This window comes from Lutra lutra, chromosome 9 (genome assembly GCF_902655055.1).
Source record: "Lutra lutra chromosome 9, mLutLut1.2, whole genome shotgun sequence".
NCBI classification, from domain to species: Eukaryota; Metazoa; Chordata; class Mammalia; order Carnivora; family Mustelidae; genus Lutra; species Lutra lutra.
The window spans coordinates 87582246-87600361 of record NC_062286.1 but is presented as its reverse complement, the minus strand read 5'-3'; the positions used below and the strand labels follow the sequence as shown (position 1 = coordinate 87600361).

Below are 18116 nucleotides of genomic sequence, written 5' to 3'. Positions count from 1 at the left end.
AAAGGCAGTTGCAGGGAGAGGTTGTTGGGATTGGCCCCAATCGGCCCCAGGGTGGGGAGGTGGTTATACCACTAGAGGTTTTCCAAATATACAGCCACTCCCCCCCTCTCTCCCAAGACTCTCAGTGGAACCCCTTGTCTTGCAGAGGTCCGGTCTGTGAAAGGGGGATGTGACACTGGAATTTAGCCAAAATTCTCAGGTGATTCTGGTTTCTAATGCCTCCTTTTAACCCTCCCCGGCAGAAACACTGCTTAAGCCAGATTGTCCTCGGCGCCTCTGCGGTCGGAGCAGGTGTCTTCGGGTGGCTAACCGTAGACCTGGCTGTTTTTCAGGTTCATTTGGCCTCCCACTGCTTTAAGACACAAGGTGCTGACCCCAGATACCTGCCATGAAACCACACTTGAAGCAATGGAGACAACGAATGCTTTGCGGGATATTCACCTGGGGCCTCCTCTTCGTGGTGATTTTCATTTACTTCACCGACAGCAACCCAGCTGAGCCTGCGCCCAGCTCCTTCTCCTTCCTGGAGACCAGGCGGCTCCTGCCCATTCAGGGGAAGCAGAGGGCCATCATGGGCGCGGTGCAGGAGCCCTCCTTGCCCGAGAGCCTGGGTACACACAAGGGGCTGCTAGACGGACGCCCGCCTGGCCCCTTCCACGCGGGGCCCGGAGATCTGCAGCAATGGGCCCAGGTGCAGGACAGGTTCGAAAATGACGAAGAGTTCTTTTCACCCCAGATCCGGAGAAAATCGCAAAGCACTTTCTACCCGGAGGACAACGACTACTTTTTTGCCGCGGGTCAGCCAGGATTGCGCCGCCACACTCAGGGCACGCAGGGACCCCCCTCCTCCCACGGGGACCAAGGCCGGCTGGAGGGGGCTGCACCAGCCCTCCAGGCGCCAAGAAGGCGGGCGAGGAAGAGGCAGCGGAAACCCGGCGGGGGGCTGGTGCTGGAGGACGGCGAGGACGGGGACAGGCTGTACTCATCCATGTCCAGGGCCTTCCTCCACCGGCTCTGGAAGGGAAACGTCTCGTCCAAGATGCTCAACCCGCGGCTGCAGAAGGCCATGCAGGACTACCTCAGCGCCAACAAGCACGGCGTGCGCTTCCGCGGGCGGCGGGCGGCCGGGCTGAGCCGCGCGGAGCTGCTGTGCGCGCTGCGGAGCCGGGTGCGGGTGCGCACGCTGGACGGCAAGGAGGCGCCTTTCTCCGCGCTGGGCTGGCAGAAGCTGGTCCCCGCCGTGCCGCTGAGCCAGCTGCACCCGCGCGGCCTCCGGAGCTGCGCCGTGGTTATGTCGGCCGGCGCCATCCTCAACTCCTCCCTGGGCGAGGAGATAGGTGGGTCCCACCGCGGTGCGCACTCGGGCTGACCCCTCTGCATCATCCCGCCCGTTGGGTGGAGCGTGGGACCCGGAGCCCGAGGTGTCTCTCCGAAGCCAGCGGGAAAGTCTCTGGGGTTTCTCCCTCCCTGGGGCAGAATGAGCCTGGTGGAGAGGCCAACAAAGGTCTTTTGGGGGGGGGCGATTTTAGACCAGAGGTGTTTCTCCACCCCTGGTGGGGAGTAGGAGGCCGGTGCCCTGGCCCTTCCAGGTGCTCAGAATTCGTCTCCTGCAGACCCTGTGTTCTGCGTGGACAGGCTCCCAGCCTTGCCCACAGTAGGCCTGATGAACCCATACATGGTAGAATCATGGGAGAGGAGAGAGAGGACCAGAGAGGAAAGCAGAACTCCCACGGGGGCAGCGACAGTTAGGGGTGTCATCTCCAAAGAGAAGTATAAATGATGGTAATTTTAGTTAACCCTGGGACTAAATGGATGTTGTGGGCTCAGAGGAGAGCACTTCTGATGAGAACAGGGAGTTCTGACCTCACAAAGCTTGGCGCACATCCAGCGGTTGGGTGATGGCCAGCGCACCTAGCAGGGCCCTTCTCCAAGATGGTAACTCATCTAGGAGCACACCTGGGTCGTCCATCTTTACTTCTGAACTCTGCCTTCAGAGCCATGTCAGGAGCCCAGGAGCACCTCTGGGTCACAGTTTCTGTATTCAGCCTCTCGGGAGAAACAGACTGATGGGATGGAGAGAGAGAGAGAGAGAAAGAGAGATTTATCTTATTTTAACAACTTGCCCCAATCAGAGATTATCTTATTGTAACAACTGAAAGTTTTGCAGTTGTGGGGACTGGCAAGTCGGAGATTTGTAGGTCAAGTGAGTAGCCTGGAAACTCAGGTAAGAGGTGAGATTGCAGTCTGGAGCCTGAAGCCTGTAGGGCAAGCCAGCATGTGGGAAACTGAGGCAGTGTCTCTCTCTCTTGCATTGCAAACAGAATTCCTTTTCCCTGGGAAACATCAGTCTTTGCTGTAAAGCCTTAGACATCCCTCTGTGCCCAGGCTCATTCCATTGCCATGCCAGTGAGGGAGCATTTTGATCCTTCAGACTCAGTCACTCGTTTAAGAAACATGTGTTTAGTCCCTACTGTATGCAGGCTTCTGTACCAGGTGCCAAGGAAGAAAACTGTGAGTCAGACAGCCTTGGCCGCAAGTCCCAGTGTAAAACATCTGTGTCTGCTACATTCTAACTGTAGATGGTGTTAGTTATAGCTCATAACTCACTTAGAAGTGACAGTTAAGAGGCATTGCCCACTTGTTACAAAGGAATAACCATTGTTTCTTCGGTCCATTAGTGTTCTGTGTTCCTGAGGAATGACTTGAAATGCCATTGTAATCAGGCTTCACAACCCAGACCTCCCTCAGACGTTCTTGGGAATGAAGCTGAATGTGAAATTTTTAAAAAGTTAAAAAAAAAAAAAGTAGGCGGAAGTACGGGCTTGAGGTCTAGGGTCCCAGGGTCCCTGTACTGACATTACAGCCGGCTCATAATAACAGTGTCCACGTGCCACATGCCTCCTGAGTTGGAGCGGAGCAGCCTGCAATTGATTAGGGAAGAACAGTGGTTTAAAGCTCCCTGGGGTGAAGTTCTTCCCCGTTTCCGAGGACCATTATTAATAATGTAAGAAGGAATTTAAGTGCTATGCTTTAAAGCAGGCAGCAACTTGCTTCTAGTTCGGTTTTGCTTTATTTTAAACACCTCTGCACAGTCACTGCATCTGTGGATTGCTCGTGGCATGTCATGGAGATTTCTCTTGCTCTTTCTTCTGGCATCAATATCCCTGACCAGAGTCTTGGAAACGCTCTTCAGAATTTGGAAGAGAGCGTGAAAGACACCAGGAATTACACATTTCCGAGGAACGGGAAATGTCACTTACATCTCTGTCAGTTTCTAGCATCCAAATTTAATTTATATTGTCTGCACTTACATGAAGCTCCGTGATTAGAATTATAGACTCAAAGAACACACTCAGAAATGAAGAACATAACTCAGAAATTTTAAGAAATTCTCTCTATTGTTTTGCCTTGGTACCTTTGAATCCAATTGCATACTACCATTTTATGAATACTTAATCAGGGGCACCTGGGTGGCTTAGTCGGTTAAGCAGTCAATTCTCAATTTCAACTCAGATCATGATCTCAGGGTGCTGGGATCGAGCCCCGCTCTGGCTCTGTGCTCAATGGGGAGTTGGCTTCAGGTTTCTATTTCTCTCTCCCTCTGCCCCTTCCTCACTCTTGTGCTCTATCTCTCTCTTTAAAATAAAGATTTTAAAAAATCCATAATCAGAGCATAGTTCAATGTTTAAAAACAACAACAACAAAAATTCTTTCCTTTTTATAAGCTAGTGTGTCTCTTAGTCTCAGCATTTGTACATGCCAGGTGCTGACATTTCTCCTTCCTACTCCCCTGATATATACGTGCTTCTTAACACAGAGTTGTTAATTGCACTCCTGATAAAAACACATTCATGCCATGGATTCCTGTAGGCGACTTGGAATATTGGGGCGTGCTCTGCTAGTCAGCTAAAATCATCGTGGCCCTTAGATTTCCACTTGTGAAACTGGCTAAGGGAAGATCAGAGAACTTACAGAAGACCATGGTGTCATGAAAAACTGACGAAGAAGCTAAGAAAGTACCGGAGGCTAGCTCCACGTCAGCCCTGCCAGAAGGCCCCTCCAGGCTGACCCTCGGCAGCCTCCCCGGGGGTCTCCGAAAGGGAGACCCATTTGCTCCTCAGGTTTGCTTATCGGCTGCCCTCTAGCTCCCCCTGCTGGTTGCAGTCCTGTTTCCCGGCTCTGTTAATCTGAGTCTTACCTTGTTCATTGTTTTTGAGAATGATGCAGCAGTTGTAAACACCTCCACTTTGAATATGTTATTGAAAAGCAAACGGAACTATTTTGGAAACATGGAACAATCTTTCCTGGAACCGAGAGATGATTTTTTTTCCAGCCGTACATATAAACAATAATAATTTGGTAGTGAGTACCAGCAGTCCTGTGCAGACACACAACAGAGGAGAAATGTCCAACAGTAGTAGCCTTGGTATGGAAAATCGGGATCTGTGTGCTTGAAACTCAAATTCTGAGAAGTGTGTGGGGGGAGGGGGATGGGAGGGTGCAGAGGTCTGTGTGTAAGAAGAGGGACATATAGTATTTGGTGGTTGAGAGGTTGGGGTTTGACATATCCTGGTATCTTAAAAGGTGAGAAAGCAGATCATATAGTCATTGAACAGGCATTGATTATTTATTGATCCCCAACTCACCAAAGCCTGATACTATGTTGGGCAATAGTGATGCAAAGATGAGTAAGGCACAGAGCTAGACCTCCAATCCTCGGCAGTCTAGTGGGGGAGACTGAATGTAATGGGCAATTCCAGTCCCATGATTGGAAGGACAGAGAGATATGCAGACTGACAGGGAAGAAATGACAACAGAACCCTAAGCCACCATGAGGGCTGATGGCCGGTAGGTAGAGGAGGTCAGCAAGGACTGCCCAGAAGAGGGAAATCCAGGACAAAGGCCAGGGTAACAAGGAGGCAAGACAATATGAGGAGTTCTGGGAGTGGGGGTGGGGGTACACAGAGGGCACAGGGGTAGGGGAGAGGAGGGGGTGGTGAGAGCTCCAGCAAGCGCAAGAGGCCTGGAGTGGGGAGGGACCTAAGCTGATAAGCAGGCAAGCGGGCAGCTCATGATGTTCTCACACATCGCACTCCAGAAATTAGACTTCATGTAATAATTGTAATAAAAGGTGCCCCTTCTAGGTGTCTACTGCTGCAAAATCCTGTTCTAAATGCTCTTATGTTCCTGTTGCAAGCCAAGGATACAATGATTCCTGCTTTATGGAGGCACCTAGAGGCACAGGGGGTGGAACCCAGACTCCATTAAGCCCCACTCTCCCTCTCCAGAAACTCCTAACTCTGACCCCGTGCCCCTGGTGCAGAGAGAGGCCTTGCGATCTTTGAAGCAAGGAAGTGATGGGTCAGCTTTTCATAGGAGAGAGAGTGTTCCAGAGCCCGGATCGGAGGGCACAAAGGAAGTCAGTCATACTGCAGCAGTCCCAGGGAGAGGTGAGACAGGCCGGGGTGGTGGAGTCTTGAGAGGGATGAGTCATCGCTGGCAGGCCCTTCCCTAAAGACTGAAGGCTTTTGCTCCCTTGCTGGTTCAGATTTTGTGTTCTGGAGGAGTGCAGGAAAGGAGGAGGGGATGAGGGAGCCCAGTACCCAAGGCAGGGCAGTGACTTAGTGCTCGTGCATCTCCGGGCTGGCTGCTCCTTAAAGGATTTTGATTTTTTTTTTTTTTTTTTAGTCTTTGTCCAGTGATGCCTGCAGCCTGGCTTGGTTCTCAAGGTCAACACGAAATGGCTCTACCCTGGAAATGCCTTCTCCAGCAATGAGGCTTTACTTTATTCCCTGTGTGCTTGCTGTCTGATCCATTCCTCCTTTTGTAAATATGAATGGACAGCTTAGTTTTTCAGGCGCACTATCAAGGAGATGCATAGCCAGGCAGAGGTTTACAAAACATGTCTGCCTGATAGACACACTCTGGGCTTGCCCTGCTCACCCGCACCTGCTTCTCCCTCCCATCCTGCTCCTGCTGGCAACTCTGGAGAGGTTGTCTCTCCATCCATAGCAGCCTCCCTCTGTCTCTACCTCCCTGCCTCCTCCCCAAAAAGTGACCTTTTAACTCGTTCCACTCCCACCACTTCCAAAGGAACAAAGCCAGGTTCCGTTTCCATGCCCCGTGCTGTTCCTGGAAGGCTTAACACACCCCAGGGTAGAATCCTGGCATTTCTTTTCTTTTCTTTTTTTTTTTTTAAGATTTTGTTATTTATTTGACAGAGACACAGTGAAAGAGAGAGCATAAGCAGGGGGAGTGAGAGAGAGAGAAGCAGGCTTCCCGCAGAGCAGGGAGTCTGATGTGGGGTTGGATCCCAGGACCCAGGGATCATGACCTGAGCTGAAGGCAGACGCTAAGGACTGAGCCACCCAGGCATCCCAGAATCCTGGCATTTCAAAGCTGTGACACTTTCAGGGGCCCTACAGGGGATTTGGAACATCCGCCTAATTAATCTGCAGTACCCGGCCCCGGCTTGGGAGCCTTGGCTTGTTCACCTTTGCTTTTCGGGAGCCTTGGCTTGTTCACCTTTGCTTTAGACAGAGCCCGTGTCCAAGGGCAGCATGGTTTAGTGGGAGGGCTGTGGTTCAGACGTGCTGGCCTCACGCTTCTCGTCCTTGTATTGTCGTGGCACAGACGTGCTGGCCTCACGCTTCTCGTCCTTGTGTTGTCCTGGTTATCTTCATTCCTGAAGTTCACCTCACGTCTGGAGTCTCTTGTCCCTCTGCCTCAGAGAAGGTCGTCCCAGATCAGCAGTTCATGTGGTGTGTGTGGTTCTCATTTGGGGTCCCCAAGACCCTTTCAGGAGCTCATAGGGTGAAGACTATTTCTTATAATAATGTACCGGGGTCTTCTGAACTGTTGGACCTTCACTGGTGACGTAGAGGCAGAGGTAGGTAAAACTCCTGGTTAGGGTAGTTTTAGGCAGTCGTATCCAACATTACTAGTCGTGCTGGTTTTCATGGCCATGCTCCATGGGGAAAGAAGAGAAGGCCCATTTCACTTACAAATGTCCTTGATGAAGTAGGAAAAAATGAAAAAAAAAGTTTGTTTTATTAAATATCAATCTTTGACTCATGTATTTTTAAGACAAAGTGGGCAATAAAGTGAAAACACACTTCTGCATACCAGCGCACAGCAGAGAAGCTCTTGTGTGGTTCAAGTCGTGAGCGGCACTAGCCACTTTCGTCATGAAACACAATTTTTACTTGAAACCAATGACTGATAGGCATACTTTATTCAGACCTGCCTATTTGGTAGGTAACTTCTCAAAAAGGAATTGAGTAAGCCTGTCACTTTTAGGAAAAGAGCTGACAGTATTTTTTGCCAGTGATAAAACTCAAGCTTTCAACCATGAACTTGGAACTGAACCCAAGTTCCTCTACCCGATGCACAGCAAAGCCGATCCCTGAGACATCAGGCATGCAGCAAGGCAATGGTTTATTTAATGCAGCCAAACTGGGACACAAGAGGACAAGCCTCAAATTTGCCTCCCCAAAGGGGGAGAGAATGAGTTTTATATAATCACAGGGGTTGAAATTGCATACATATGGATGAAAAGGGTAGAGAAACTTATGACAGCTCATGAAGAAAGATGGAAGATGTACACTGAGCAAACGTACATGTAACATACATCCCGTGTTCACTCTGGGGCAGAGACTTCACATCAGAACGAGGCAGCATTCGGCCCCTGACATCAGGATGTTATCTTCAGACAAGGAGGAGGGACTGTGGGTTTGCTCCAAGAACCATTTTAAACTGGTTGGGGTCTTGGCCTTTTTATCTTGGGTAAGGAATGCGGGACCTTGTTTGTTCCCCAGGCTGGAGCCTTATCAGTTGACCTTGAGTCCAGGCTTCTGCAGAGACAGCCAGTGGGCTTGTTAGAGGGGTCTGAAAAGACACAATAGCTGATTAGGTAGAAACAGTTTTCTGAAAAACAAGCTTTAAACTTTCTGCTGGTTTCAGCCTCATCAAGCCTAAGACACACGGTTTCAAACTTGGAAGCTTCCCATACTTAAAACTGATGAGATGTGTGGTAATTTAACTGATGTGATTTGGGGGGATACTTTATAATGAAATGCATCAATATTTGGAAGATCTGCATTACCAATTGAACTCATAGCTCCAAATGATCATTGTGCAATGCTACAAAATCATGCCTGGGTGAATAATCCATTTTAAGAACAAGATGAGGTCTTTGGATGAATTTCAGTGGACTAGAGCATGGAATGTTCATTTACATTGTTTCACATTCCGTATTACAGAAGTTTTTCTTGTTTGTTTGTGTTTTTTTTAAGAAACCAGCACTTATCAAGTTTTGATGAAGTATCAAAGAAGGATATTCCCCATAATCTGGAAAGACTTAAAGTACTCCTTACATTTTCAACAATATATCTGAGTCTTGACATAATTCAACTAAATCAATACGTTGCAGCAGATAGAATGCAGAAGCAGATAAGAAAAACCAGCTGTCTTTTGAAAAGCCAGGCATTAGGGTGATTTGCAAACGTTTAAACCAGTGCTAGTCTTCTCACTATTTTTTAAAAATATGGTTATTTTTCATAAAAATATTTTATTTTAAAATAAATAATAATACATAAATAATAAAAAAATAAATAAACATCTTCTAATTTTGCTTCCTAAGGTGGCATACATTGAAAAATATAATCCAAATAAACAAAAGAATTTTGGGTTTTTGATAATTTTCAAGAGTGTGAAAGTGTTCCAAGACCCCCGAAGTGAGAACCACTGATTTGGGAAATCTAATTTTTCCTTAAATATCATTTGAATTTTTGTGACAAAGTACTATTCAATAAAAATAAATAATAAAACAATTCATTACAAAAGATTTGCAAGCAAGTACTTATAAAAAAAATAGATGTTTTTTACATCGTTTATGCAAAGCAATGGATCACCTAGAACATCGAGATTGGCAAACCTCTTTCATTTTCTTTTTATTTTTTAATAAGAGCCAAGTAGTAAATATTTTTGGCTTTGGGAGTCATGGGGTCACTGTCACCACTCATCTCTGCCATTAACAGACAGTAGATAAACAAATGAGTGTGCCTGTGTCATGATACAGCGTTATTTACTAAAACAGGTGGCAGGTCATAGCTTGCTGACCCCTGCGACATTTCCCCTAAAAGGACACTGTAGAACTTTTTTAAAAAATATTTATTTATTTAACAGAGAGAGAAAGAGAGAGCACGCACAACCAGGGGAAGCAGCAGGCAGAGGGAGAAGCAGAGTCCTTGCTGAGCAGAGAGCCTGATGTGGGACTTGATCCCAGGACCCAGGATCATGACCTGATCTGAAGGCAGACACCTAACGGACTGAGCCATCCATGTGCCCCAACACAGTAGAATTTTTTTAATGGCATGGCCAGGAATCCTTTATGCATTCTTTGTGTTCTATTTAATTCTGGTGCTTGAAACTGGAATACAAATTCTTTCGAGCTCAGAGCTCAGAAGCTCAAGAAAGGTACCTAATGTAACACTGCTTTAATGGTGACATGTGTGCCCGAGGAGTCTCTGCTGAGGGAACAGGAAGGTCTCTCCCAAGGAGACTGCTTGGGAGGGGTAGCAGGACTCAAGTGAAGAAGATGGGCTGCTTTAGCGACTTGCCTGGGGTATGGTCACAGTAAACACAGGGTACCTCCAAAGGTTTTTCAGCAAATCAGAAATATGTAATCTTACCTGTCTCTCTCTTTCTCTCACACACACAGCGTTGTTGCTGCTCCAACCAAGTTAAACTTGAAATGTGCGTGGAATTTTTGAAGCTAAAGATAGCCCATAGAAATTCCCTTATTGCTGATTAACTCCGGTTTCTGGGCAACACAGTAGCTGGCTCAGGAAATTTCCAGATATATGTATGCATATAGACTCCTTTGTGGAAAGGGAACATATCCCCATTCCCATCCCTTAATCAGATGAGCTCACTCTCCTCTGCCTCTAGCTGTTTGTGTCCCTGTTGGCCTGCAGGAGATGGGAGCTTTGTTTTCACCCAGGACCTCTAGGAACTCGAAAAAATCTGTCCTGTTGAATGGAGTGAGACATAGATGTATGTTGTACTTGAGGCTTGGTGAACCAAGGTGTGCCCTTATGGAATGCAAAGTACCCTGGCAGCCAGTACCATTGGTGGGGCTTCCGGTCCTCCAGGGCTGAGGCAGGAAGTCACACCACTGCTGGGAATGCAGAATGCGCTCGATTGCTCTCACCTGGATCTTCTGGGCATCAGCAGCAGTAGGTGAAACACAGAAGTTATGGCTGGTTTGGTTTTGTTTTATTTTGTTTCTAACTTTTCAGTTTTAATTCCAGCATAGTTAACCTATGGTGTTATATAGGGCTGTGGTTTTGGATTTTTTTTTTTAAGATTTTTATTTGTTTATTCATGAGGGACAGAGAGACAGAGGCAGAGAGAGGAGAAGCAGGCTTCCCACGGAGCAGGGAGCCTGACATGGGACTCAATCCCAGGACCCCAGGACCATGACCCACCTCAGAAGCAGACACTTTTTTTTTTCTTAAAGATTTTATTTATTTATTTGACAGACAGAGATCACAAGTAGGCAGAGAGGCAGGCAGAGAGAGAGGAGGAAGCAGGCTCCCTGCTGAGCAGAGAGCCCAATTCGGGGCTTGATCCCAGGACACCGGGATCATGACCTGAGCTGAAGGCAGAGGCTTTAACCCACTGAGCCACCCAGGCGTCCCACAGACACTTAACTGACTGAGCCACTCAGGCAGCCGAGGGCTGGTTTTCTTTTTAAGCACAAACCAGTACCCTAAGGAATGGAAGTTGCATTAAAGGCTGTGGCTCTTCCTCTGTGAGAGACGCCCTTGGTCTCAGTGCAGGCAGCGGCATTAGCGGAACCGTGAGAAGCCTCTATGCTCCCAGCGGTAAGAACCACGCAGGCAGCCCCTGTCTGCAGCATCCTTTCCTGCTCCCACAGACTCCATTTTTGAAATACTCTACAGTCGTTCAGAGAATGGCTGCATAGAGCAGGTTACCTTTAAAGAATGTGAACACATAAGGAGTATCTAAATATAGCTTCACATGTAGATGATATAGGACCACCTGTCATGGATTCATATGTTTCCATATGTCCCCAAGCTTGGGACCCCATCCTATAAACACACTATACTGAAAAATATGTGTATAGGTATCTTAACTTAATTGGCTGTTTCTTATTAGCTTCAGGTATTGAAAATTTTGCTTTAATGCTTTTTCTAAATTACGTTGATTTGACAGCAAAAAAATACAGTAAGTTTGTCACTTATGTACCTTTAGATTCTCATGATGCAGTTTTGAGATTTAACTCTGCTCCTACACGCGGCTACGAGAAAGATGTTGGAAATAAAACCACCGTGCGCATCATTAATTCCCAGGTAAGATGGATGGGGTGTCTTCATGGATGTACATCTTACTGGGTGAGTGAAGAGAAACTACCCAGTTTTCATGACCATGGTCTTGCTTATTTCTATGGGTCTTATAATTAAAAGAATTGAGAAAAAATACAGATAAATAGGAACTTATGTGTGACATGAATAGGAAGAAATGAGTAAATGAGGTTAAAAGGAAAGATCAAGACTGGAAGAGATTATGCTGAGTGAAATAAGTCAAGCAGAGAGACTCAATTATCATATGGTTTTGCTTATTTGTGGAGCATAAGGAATAACACAGAGAACATGGGGAGATGGAGAGGAGAAGTGAGTTGGGGTAAACTGGAGGGGGAGACAACCACGAGAGACTGTGGACTCCGAGAAACAAACTGAGGGTTTTGGAGGGGTGGGGATGGGGCGTTGGGTGAGCCTGATGGAGGGTATTATGGAGGGCACGTATTGCATGGAGCACTGGGTGTGGTGCATAAACAATGAATTCTGGAACACTGAAAAGAAATTTTTTTTTGAAAGAAGGAAGGATCAACATACATGTGACAATACGTGTGTATATCCATACACATGTGTATGTACATAATCATAGACTTAGCATATTGCATTTTAGGAATGGAAGAAAAGACAGTTAAATTTAAAAGAAATCACAGCTATGAGAAAGGCTGGCGATAAGGCAAGAAAACCAAGGGTTACAAAATCCAAGGGTCAATAGGGTGGCTTGCAAACTTTAGTCCGTCATTTGAAAAATTTTAAAAAGAAAATGGATTGTTTTGTTAAAAACGGGAGTATTTTTTTTCCTGGTGTTCTCCATAAGAATGTTTTCCAAGTTCAAAGCAAAATTATTCTGAAAACCACAGCAGTTCCCAGAGTTTCAAACTATAGAGAAAGAACATGAGATGATGGATGATTTATGACAGGTTGCTTGCAGGAGGAAAGATTAGCTTTCTGCGTGGTACCCTGAGCCGGGCAGCCTGCAGCAAAGGAAGAAACAATCACTATATTTCCTCACTTCGTAGATGCCATCGATCGTAGGAGCCACCATTCACTGAATCACAGCTTCCCAGCTTTTCACCGTTAGCTACCCCCACTGAACGAAAATATGTGTTCCCTGTAAGATACACCCTGGCTTGAGAAAACTTCAAATGTGAAGAGAGAAAGTACATCTCGAGAACTGAAAACTGATGAAAACCAATCCTTTTTTCCCCTCTAAAATTGTGGTTAAAAAAAGATGATTAGTAAGTGAGATCAAAGGACTCCTCCAGGACCAGATAAGGACACAGAGGGAGGAAGTCACATGGCAGCTGCCATCGTCCACCAGCTGGCCCATCATGAGGCAGGTCATCCAAAATGGCACCTGCCTCTCCAAACACTTGTGAAAGTAACTGGAGAAGACGTTGCAAGTGCCTGAATTAGCTAGGGCAGTGCATCTTTCGGGAGCTGATTCGATGCTACCAGCTATGAGTACAGTGCTGGTGAAAATAGAGGTGCTGGGGGATTTTATTTTTAACCCTCATTTCCCCCAGACTTTTTTTTTTTAAGATTTTATTTACTTATTTGACAGACAGAGATCACAAGTAGGCAGAGAAAAAGGAAGAAGCAGGCTCTCCGCCGGGCAGAGAGCCTGATGTGGGACTCCATCCCAGGACCCTGGGATCATGACCTGAGCCAAAGGCAGAGGCTTTAACCCACTGAGCCACCCAGGCATCCCTCACCAAAGACATTTCTTTACTCACATTAGCATGCGACGCTCAGCTCTCTCCATCCTGCAGAGGAAAAGACAAAGTCTGAACAACTTCCTTTTTTTCTTGCTCTGATTCATTTTTTAAATTTTCATTTTATCTTTAAGATGTAATTCTGAAGAACAAAACACTTGTTTTGAAATGCCTTTCATTTGTATTTGCAGATTCTGACCAACCCCAACCATCACTTCATTGACAGCTCATTGTATAAAGATGTCATTTTGGTAGCTTGGGACCCTGCTCCTTATTCTGCAAATCTTAATCTGGTAAGTGTTTTCATTAGGGTAAGTGCCCCTATCCTAACAGTCAGATAGTGCCACTGACTGATTAATAATGGGAGCAGGTTAAGGATTAAACTTTCACAGAAGGAAACCAATCATGGGAGCTACTTAAATACATGCATATCATAGTTTTGATACCCAGTTCCCAGAGCGTACTTGGTGAACATGGTCTATCTAATGAAAAAAGGGCTTTTGCTCTCGAGGATTTAAAAACAAAAACAAATTACAGTCTTGAAATGTTCAGATATTCCTAGTTACCCTAGAGGCTGGGCCAGGTAAACTCAGAATGTTTCCATTGTAATAGGGTTACTTCACCTTCTTAGTTACAAGATCTTCTGAAGTAAATTCAAAGTGCTTGGCAAGAGAATTTAACCTTTGTGACTCAGCAGCTTATTATTCTTTAAGTGGAACCTATTACTGGCTTTTCTGGAGTGTGCCACTCTTTGGCTTCTGCCTCTAAACCTTTTTTAATCTTACATGGTATAGTGTAAACAAGATTATTACTAGCCATCAAAATATAAGCGAGTTACATTCATGGCATTCTGGCAAATCATTGCCCATCTCAAGGAGCAGCTAGTTACTTTTGGCCAAAACTTGGATGAAAAGCCAGTGCACTTGTTTTTTAAGGAGGGCTGGGAAAGATGTAGGACAGTTTAGTTTCATGAAAGATGCTGTGAGCTGTGCCAAAAAGCATCTTTCAACTCATTCTGCCATGACCTAAGAGAATGCATCCTTCCTTAAGATGAAAGTGGGGGAACAGATCTTGGCTCCCCAAAGAGGTAACTTTCCAACAGACCAGTTGTCCAAGGTCAAATGGGTCCCTCCGGGGATATTCTGTCACTGTGCACCTTGAGACAGAGGCTGGACATTTACCTAGCATGATTGCTAACTGGTTCTTAACTAGGAGTACGAACCACAATCATCTGGAGAGTATTTTCCAGATATATCTGTCAGAGCCCCATTTCCAGATATGTAGCCTGAAGACTGAGTGGGTATTTTTTGAGAAAACTTTCTAGCTGGTTCTCACAGGTACTGTCTACCAAGAATCAAACATGAAATGCATTTTGGAACTCTTCAGCTTCCTTTCCAGACTGAAGTTCCCTGGCTTTAAGTTCTGACCAGTTTCTTAGTGTTTGGGACAGACTGAGAGCCCTAACCATGGGACCTTATTTCTTCCTCCTTTGGAAGAAACCAAGCCCAGGGCACAGTGCTGTCCAACCCAATGGCAGGAGCATGATAGTGCGATAATCCAGGTGACAGGGCTACTTTCTGTGTGGTCTGTGCTCTGGAGGGGGTGGGGGGTGCCGAAACTGAGACCCATATTCCTCTTGCTTCCCTCCTGCTGTGTCTTGGCCTGGGGGCAACATTTACTAAAGATGACTGGGCCTAGCCCTTCTCAAAAATTGTTGAATCCACAGAACCCATACAACCAGGGAATATTACTTTGGATCTTAATATATACCTACTATCTCCCAAGGTGTCTATTCGTAGGGATAATGGGGTCCTCAGAGCCTTATGATCTAAGTCTCTCCCCCATATACCTCCAAATCCCATTTCATGATGGCACCTGAGACATTCTAAAGACATTTAAAAAACAATCAACATTACTGTGCATTATTTCATACCATAACATATGTATAATCAGTAGAAGTATACATTTTTATGAGTATTAGCAAATTTATATAGTCATGTATCTATCACCACAGTTAGGAAATGGAGTATTTTCATCACTCTAAAGAGTTCTGGGCACCTGGGTGGCTCAGTTGGTTGAGTGTCTGCCTTCAGCTCAGGTCATGATCCCAGGGTCCTGGGATTGAGTTCCGCATCTGGCTCCCTGCTCCATAGGGAGCCTGCTTCTTCCTCTCCCACTGCCTGCTGCTCCGCCTGCTTGTATTCTCTCTCTCTCTCTGTCAAATAAATAAATACAATCTAAAAAATTTTTTTAAAAATCAAGAGTTCCTGATGTCCCACCTGTCAGTCTTCCCACTCCCACCCCAGACCTAGGGAATAACTGGCATGCTTTCTCTTACTGCACATTAGATATGGAACACATGTTTTTGAAATACACTGATGGAGCCCAGGGGTCAAATATGGCCCTTTATAAATAAAGTTTTATTGGGACACAGTAACGCCCATTTGTGCTCTTTCGGCTGTGATTTGTCAGTATAATGGAAGAATTGACTAGTTTAAGAAGACTGTGTGGCTCACAATGCCTAAAGTGTTTACTGTCTGAGCCTTTACAGAAGAGTCCGCCACCCCTGCCCTACCTCACTTCCCATATTTCTTTTTTTTTTTAAAGATTTTATTTATTATTTGACAGAGAGAAATCACAAGTAAGCAGAGAGGCAGGCAGAGAGAGAGGAGGAAGCAGGCTCCCTGCTGAGCAGAAAGCCTGATGTGGGGCTCGAACCCAGGACCTGGGATCATGACCTGAGCCGAAGGCAGCGGCTTAACCCACTGAGCCACCCAGGCGCCCCCTCACTTCCCATATTTCACTAAAGAACAAAGCATCCATCCTCCAGGGCTGGAACCCTATCTCTCTTTGTTCTGGTTCCCTTGTCCAGTGAGGCAGCGCCTAAGGAAGTGACAGTCACTACCTTCCCCTCCTGTTCCCTCAGCCTGGAAGTAGCTTCCACTTCCCCCCACCCCAGGTGCTGCCCAGTTTCCTTTTCACAGTGTGAGGCTCTGTACTTGATTGTGTTTGTTTTTTTTTTGTTTGTTTTTGTTTTTGTTTTTAGTGGTACAAGAAGCCAGATTACAACCTATTCACTCCGTATGTTCAGCACCGTCAGAGAAACCCAAATCAGCCATTTTACATTCTTCATCCAAAATTTATATGGCAGCTTTGGGACATTATCCAGGAGAACACCAAGGAGAAGATTCAGCCCAACCCACCATCTTCTGGCTTCATTGGTAAGTTTATATAAAAACAGATAATCAGGCTGTCAGGGTTAAACTTAGTATTTAGTGAATGTATAGTTGCATTATTTAATCAGAGCAATTAGAAGGTGGTTTTAGAGGAAGCATAGATTAGCTGAAGATAGTAGAAATACTCTGTTCTGATTATCTCTTGGTGCATAACAAAGTACCCCCCAAATTTCAAGGTGTAAAGCAAGAACTGTTTTATTTTCTGTCATGATTTTGTGGGTCAGGAAGGGCTTGGCTGGGTGATTCTTCTGTTCCACAGGCACCAAAGGGAGTCACTTGGTGGTATCCAACTGCTTCCTGTGATGTCTTCCCTCCCATGGTTGGCCCTCTTGGTGTGGATGGCTGGGAGGGTGGGCTCAACTGGAACTGTTGACTCTGTGCCTACATGTGGTCTCTTATATGGTGGTCTCAGGGTACTTGGACCTCTTAAATGGAAGCCTGGGTCTCCCAGCAAGTTTCTTAGGGCTGAGGCCTAGAGACATGCACAGGGTCACTTGTACTGTATTCTGTGGGTCAGAGTAGTCAGGGCCCCATGGGATTCAAGGGGAGGACACACAGACCCCACCTGGGTCATCTATGACCCACCACCCACTCACCTATTCACTTTGTCCATGTGATGCCAGAGTAAGGAGCTGAATTTGTGAAGGTATGACAGTGTCATGTGCTGTAAGATAGTAGGTGCAGGCTCTGATGAGAATAATTCTAGGACCTTCTACAGCTCTTGCTACCAGAGTGCACTAGCTCTAATCTAAAAAATGGATTGTTTTATCTAATAGGATCATCACACTTGGCTTATTTTATATATATATATATATATATATATATATATATATATATATATATTTTTTTTTTTTTTTGCAGCCAGGCTTTGATCCTCAAAACGTGTAGTCTTAAACCCCATTTCTCTACCTATGTTTCAGCTAATCATCCCATTATCTTTTTGATTTTACCCAAGTAGGGTGATATCAAGGAATATCTCTGATCCCTTTGGCAATATGATAGCTGCAACAGAACCAAAAGATATTAGTTTTGTCCACAAAAAACTGTGATGTTCTCTACCCTAATTTCAATGAATTTCCAACCCTGTATCTTAACTTGGGCCACACAGTGGGTCCCTGTGAATAAAGGAGAGATTTATGGAGATGGCAATGGTTTAGTTTGGATATAAGAATTTCAGGTGGATTTTGGAGTGAGTTTCTGATATTACAATAATGTGAAATATTTTACATAGAATTCAAGGCAGAATTTACGATATGACTGCAGATTATTTTCCTTAGGCATAGCTAACCCCCCTTCTAACGTCATGGCTTTGACACTCTATTTCCAAATCAGTCCTGAAATGCTAAATACTTTATCTTTTGTGCAATTTCATGGGATCCTGTTGATTTAGGAAAGAAAGTATAATCTCATTTGTCAGCAAAGGTTAATTCAGATAGAATCATGCTTAGACAGCATAATAGGATGTGGCAGAAGTTTAATAAAATCTTTTTCATATTGTTGCCTTCTCATGAATTCATGGGGCTATCTCTTGCTTGGAGCAAAAGTTTTCAAGCACAGTGAGGGCTGTCAAATACGCTTACCGTGATGTGTAGTTCGAAAGATTCAAGTTAGAGCCTCATAGTTGTAGAGAAACCTTTTCCCATGTGTTTTTGTTGGAAGGAATCCTGCCACATATGGCTAGCTTTCTTTCATAGCTCCTTACTGAGAATTTGGAGTTTTCAGAGGCTGACGCTTGCCTTTGAGACTTCTTTGACTTTAAGAAGGGGAAACGCGCTTCAATGGCA

At 45.5% G+C, this 18116-nt stretch overlaps 1 protein-coding gene across 4 annotated transcripts in view; it reads left to right on the top strand.

Annotated features, from left to right (window-relative positions):
* ST6GAL2 (ST6 beta-galactoside alpha-2,6-sialyltransferase 2) overlaps positions 1-18116 on the top strand; it is a 77381-nt gene that overhangs the window by 41213 nt on the left and 18052 nt on the right. For all 4 annotated transcript variants that reach the window (XM_047746737.1, XM_047746736.1, XM_047746735.1 and 1 more), the window contains exons 2-5: positions 333-1337; positions 11281-11378; positions 13288-13389; positions 16143-16317. In XM_047746737.1, coding sequence (XP_047602693.1) covers positions 389-1337; positions 11281-11378; positions 13288-13389; positions 16143-16317 — 1324 coding nt within the window. In that variant the 5' untranslated portion in view covers positions 333-388. The remainder of the gene's footprint in view (positions 1-332; positions 1338-11280; positions 11379-13287; positions 13390-16142; positions 16318-18116) is intronic.